The following is a 5681-nucleotide window of genomic DNA, read 5'->3' as shown; positions in this document are numbered from 1 at the left end:
AGCAGGAAGCCCGGAACTGATGCAGGCGCCCCAGTCCAGGACCAATTCCAGACCCCGTGACCTCCTGGCACCAGCGCGCAAAGGACCCTTCAGCCCGCGACAGGAGCCTCGTCGGGGTCCCAACGTCGCTGCTGGCGCCTGGCTTCGAGCTCCAGAACACGAGCAGAGCCGTCGGTGGGCGGGACACTCTTGAGCCTCTGTCCGCACTGAGCCAGCCCGGAAACTACGGACGCCAAAGCTCCTGCGCGCCCCTGCCACGAAAGCTGTGCTCCCGGTGCCAGCTGCGAGGACACCCTGAGCTTTCTAAAGAGGGCCCCAGCGTCGGTTCCCGTTACCCTGCGTCCCGGGCCCCGCAGCTCCCAGCCCCTCGACAGCAGCGAGCAGCGGGGACGCCCCAGGGACGCGGGACGGCTGCGCCATGACGGCAGAGAGCGGGCCGCCACCGCCGCCGCCGCCGCAGCCGGAGGCGCTGGCGGCCGTGAAGGAGGAGCGCGGTGAGGCGGGAGCCGGGGTCCCGGCAGAGGCCGCGGGTCGCGGCGCTGGCGGGCGGCGGCGGAAGCGCCCCCTGCAGCGTGGGAAGCCTCCCTACAGCTATATTGCGCTCATTGCCATGGCCATCGCGCACGCACCGGAGCGCCGCCTCACGCTGGGCGGCATCTACAAGTTCATCACCGAGCGTTTCCCCTTCTACCGCGACAACCCCAAAAAGTGGCAGAACAGTATCCGCCACAACCTCACACTCAACGACTGCTTCCTCAAGATCCCGCGCGAGGCCGGCCGCCCGGGCAAGGGCAACTACTGGGCACTCGACCCCAACGCCGAGGACATGTTCGAGAGCGGCAGCTTCCTGCGCCGCCGCAAGCGCTTCAAGCGCTCTGACCTCTCCACTTACCCGGCTTACATGCACGACGCGGCCGCCGCCGCTGCTGCTGCCGCCGCCGCCGCCGCTGCCGCCATCTTCCCGGGCGGGGTGCCCGCTGCGCGCCCGCCTTACCCGGGCGCTGTCTATGCAGGATATGCCCCGCCGTCGCTCGCCGCGCCGCCCCCGGTCTACTACCCGGCTGCGTCCCCAGGCCCATGCCGCGTCTTCGGCCTGGTGCCTGAGCGGCCGCTCAGCCCAGAACTGGGCCCCGCGCCGTCAGGGCCCTCCGGTTCCTGCGCCTTTGCCTCGGCCGGCGCCTCTGCCACTACCACCGCTTACCAGCCCTCTGGCTGCGCCGTCGCCCGACCTGCCAACACTTCCGCCTATGCGGCCGCCTATGCGGGCGCAGACGGCGCGTACTCGCAAGGGGCCGGTAGCGCCCTCTTCGCAGCGGCTGGCCGGTTGGCCGGGCCCGCTTCGCCCCCCGCGGGTGGCAGCAGTGGCGCCGTCGAGACTGCAGTGGACTTCTATGGGCGCACATCGCCCGGCCAGTTCGGAGCACTGGGGCCCTGCTACAATCCTGGTGGGCAGCTCGGAGGGGGCAATGGAGGCGCCTACCACGCTCGCCATGCGGCTGCCTATCCAGGCGGAGCGGATCGGTTTGTGTCCGCCATGTGAGCCGAGCATACAGGCGAAAATTTATAGATACCTCGACTGTCTTTACGAACTAAGTATTCACGAAACCTGAGGACAGGACTGGAGAGAGGATCGAGTTGAAAGCCACATGGGAGGGGCCGAGCCGGAGGTTCAGGCGCATACTCCCGGTGCACCGTGTACACACCGGTTCGCTTTGAAAATGGGAGGAAGTGGGGAGAGGCATCCTCGGCCCACGGACTGAGACAATGGACCCTCACTGAGGCGAAGCTCCAAAGGTCGTGCCTTTCTGACATTCTACCGGGGAGGTCCTTGGCTTTAAAGGAGGCACAACGTAGTGTCTACACCAGAGTCTAAGGGAATTGTGGAGAATCACATGACTTCACTCTTCCCCGTACTTACCAAAACCCGGGTCTTTTTACACAGTTCCATCTCTTGTGCCTTTGACTACGTTATTACAATAAAAGGCTCCGATAGTGTCTTCCTAGTTAAGGTGAGGAGGACAAATTTGCAAAAGAGGTAACCATTTTTTTAATGGGAAAGATTTCTGCTTCGCTTGACCAAGGGCTGCTTTTCCCTGCCTCTGAGAACTGCAGACCTGGCTCTGAGTCTGGACGGTGCCCCAGCGCCACAGTGTAACCCAGTTCCATCACTCACACCCCCAGTTTTCCCATCTGTAATACAAGAGGGCTGCAGAATTCAACCGTCCCCCATATGATCTTTAAGGGCCCATCATGGTTGTTGCATATCTGGCAGCATGGGTGGGCCACCCAGGGCCTAACCCTATTCCAAGGAATGGAAACAGAGCTCATGGCAAGCATCTCTGGATTAGCTCCAGGCACCGGTTATATCATAATTTCTTGAATCTTTTGCGCATGATGTGCTGATCACTTGGCAGATATTACTGCTGGGTCCTAAGTGCGGTTTTCCATTGAGGCAGGTAGAAATACATTTGCCCATTGCCCACACTTTCTTTTCATCAAGCAGCCTGGGACCCAATGGGTGAACTAAAATTCAAAGAGATGACAGGACTCGAGGGAGCCTGTTGATGACAGTTTTAATTTTGTTGGGCTGGCTCTTCCATCCCTGGTACGCTCTGCCGTACCTTGGCAGCCTCCTCATGCAAAAAGTAAAGAGAAAAATTAATTGGGGCCATCAGTTAAGTAAGCTTTAGAAAGAAACTGGTGTTTAACTTTGCTTTGTTTCCTTTATTTGTTTCAAGCAACAAGCTGACCAAAATCAGAAAGAAAGAAAAAAATCCAACCATTTCCCCACCTTTCTCTTGAGAAATCTTGTAAGTTTTGATCCTGTAGCAAAAGTTTCTAGCATTAAATATTTCAGAGGCTCGGTGTACAGCTTTCAGATAAACCTGAGTGTTCAGGTGAACTGTTTTAATAAAGATCTTTGAGCAAGTGAGTTCTGACAAGAGAAATGCAGCCTCTTTCTGCAGAGTTAATTTGCTAGGGAAGAGTGGGGGCGGGTGAGAAAGAAGACTGAAAACCACTGGTAATTTTTATTTTTAATTCTGGGGATTGCACTATCCTGTTCACAAAGACATGTGAATGTGATTCAGTCCAGACGGGTATTTGTCTAAATAAGTGCTGCCCAACAGAAATATAATGTAAGCTGCCTGTGTAATTAAAATTTTTCTGGTAGCTGCATTAATTAAAAAAAAAACAGGTGAGATTAACTAATAATGTATTTAACCCAATTTAATGTCCAAACTATCATTTCAACATATAATCAATATAAAAATTGTTGAGATATTTTACTTTTTTCATACCAAGTCTTTAAAATCTGGAGTGTATTTTACACTTACAGGTCATCTGTTTGGACTAGCCACAGCCAAGTGCACAGTAGTAGTGTGTGGCTGATGGCTACTGTATTAGACGGTACAGGTCTAGATGTTGGTCCTTCCTGACTTTGACGGTGGTAAATGACCACCTGGAGGAGGGGGCAGCTGCAGCACTGACCTTATTGCCAGGGGGTCCAGATTTCAGACCCAGCCCTGTGACCTTGGAAAAATCTAGGTGTTAGGCCTCCCTTATCTCTGTATGGATCCTTGCAGGTTGAAATTCAAAGGTTCTCCGTGTGCAGCTAGACAGTATGGCTCTCCCAGGCAGAAATCAGGATGCCTTGCCTCGTTGGCACTGGCCAGAAATTGAAAGCCCTCCACCCAAGGGGTATTGTCCTTGTCTTCCTAAAGCCCGGCAGGGGGATTGGGGCTGGAAAAGGGCAGTCTATGCGCCCACTTAATGCAGCGGTTGAGCCTTTCTCCGTGTTTTAATTACCAAGTCCAATGCTTTGACAGCGCCATTAACGTTAATCCAGTCCTTTCCCTAGTGTCCTCATTTGTGAATGGGAATTTGTGACCCCCTCCCTCAGAGTCCACCTGAAGTTAAACGAGTTAAGAGGGATAGAAACGCTTTGTAAACTGTAAAGCGCCGGGCACAGGAGGGATGAAGGTTTTAACATTTAAGCGCCGCCTTATGCGGAAGTCTCCTGGAGCGTCGCGGTAAAGCCGGGGGAACAAGAAAGACAGGGAGGGAAAGCGCACGCGTCTTCGCCCCCAACTCTCCTTGTCAACTGGGACAACAGGTGAGATCGACCAGGGTCTGTGCCCTGAGAGAGGGGACGCTGCGAGGAGGGAACTGGGTATACAGCAGAAGCCAGGAGAGACAGCGAGACCCTCGAGGTGTTGAAGAGAGAGCGTCAGCCCTTCTCGGTCTCCTGCCGGCCGGCGACACCCAAATCGAGTGCGCCACCCGGCCGAGCCAGAAAGGACGCTGCGCAGGCGAGGGAGCGCCGCCCTTCATCCACAGCCGGGCCGGGCGAGCCCTCCAGTCTGCGTGGCTCTAGGACATTGAGAACATTCACCGCTGCGTCTTGGGACAATCCAACTCTCCGAATCCCAAAACCGTGAAATAGAACCTCCCCGGCTCCCCGTCTAGGGGCTCAGAGACCGGAGGTGCGTTTCTCTTTTTTTTCTTCCTATCTTGAATCCAGAGAAATCGTTTGCCCCTGAGCCCTGCACCACCCCGCGTCGTGTGCAGGCGCCCCCCCCACCCCGCCCCGGGTCTGTGAGTAATTAGATGCGTTCTTCCCTAATTGCCCAAGGCTCGTTAGAATTCGCCCCAGAGCTGTAACATTTTCTTTCAAATTAACTTTGCTCGCAATTAAGCTTAGGAAACCAGCAACAAAAGCAGACTTGGCCCGAGGTCGTTTACTACGAAAACGGATTAGGGAAATTTTTTCCCCAGTTTAAGGGGAAAGATTCCTGCGGCCAGAGCTTTGGGGGAAGAGTTCCCACAGCTGAGGCCAAGTGGGAGTAGGAAGCGGCTTGCGGCGGTTGGTGACGGCATTGGCCTTCCTCCTCACCGCGGTGATTCGTGCGCCAGAGTGAGGGTAACCTCGCTGAAAGGAATTCAGAAGGGTTTGGGCTGAATTACACACCCTTGACATGAAGCTGCTGTACGTAGTTACAGTTCATCCAGCACGTTCATAAACATAATCTCATTTACTAAGAACTCTGTGAGAATTTTTTCATTAAAATTAATTTTTTTCTTATTACAAAATTGGTACACGTTCATTGTAAAAACAAACAAAAAATACAACTTAGAAAGAAGAATCAAAGGAACCCATAGTTCACCCAGAGAAAGCACAGCAAACACCTCAGTGAGTATCTTTTCTAGTTTTCGTTTTTGTTTTTCCTTTGCAAGAGGCCTGAGTCTCAACTCTGTCACTAAAATGCTGTGAGGTCTTGAACAAGCTTCTTCCTGCACTGCGTAGGCCTCAGTTTCACCATCTACAAAGCTGGGTGGCAGGTCCACTTTCACCCTCACAAACTCCCGTATTTTTGGTCATTTGAATGCAGGATACACTTCTCCAAGCACCAGTAGAGAAGCTGAGAGCAGGAGGCTTGCCCTCCCTGCTGCTTTGCACAAGACATTAAGGCCCTGAGGCCTTGAAGCTCTAAGTGTGGGCCACAGACTAGCTGCATGGGCATCCCCTTAGAGCTTGCTAGAAATGCAGACTCTCAGGCTCTACCCAGATCTACTGAACCAGAACCTGCAATTCAACAAGACCTCAAGCGATTCATATACCCTGGGCAGAGAGGCAGAGCTTTAGAGAAGCGGGGTGGGGGATGTGTTATGTTGTTGAAATC

The 5681-nt window shown here is 54.2% G+C and overlaps 1 protein-coding gene across 1 annotated transcript; it reads left to right on the top strand.

The window, feature by feature from the left end:
* Positions 1–418: 418 nt before the first annotated feature.
* FOXE1 (forkhead box E1) lies at positions 419–1540 on the top strand. Its single transcript, XM_007461661.1, has one exon. The coding sequence runs from the start codon at positions 419–421 to the stop codon at positions 1538–1540; it is 1122 nt and encodes a 373-aa protein (XP_007461723.1).
* The last annotated feature ends 4141 nt before the right edge of the window (positions 1541–5681 follow it).

This window comes from Lipotes vexillifer, unplaced genomic scaffold, assembly GCF_000442215.2.
Source record: "Lipotes vexillifer unplaced genomic scaffold, Lipotes_vexillifer_v1.1 scaffold809, whole genome shotgun sequence".
NCBI classification, from domain to species: Eukaryota; Metazoa; Chordata; class Mammalia; order Artiodactyla; family Lipotidae; genus Lipotes; species Lipotes vexillifer.
This window is presented reverse-complemented; position numbering and strand designations above follow the sequence as displayed.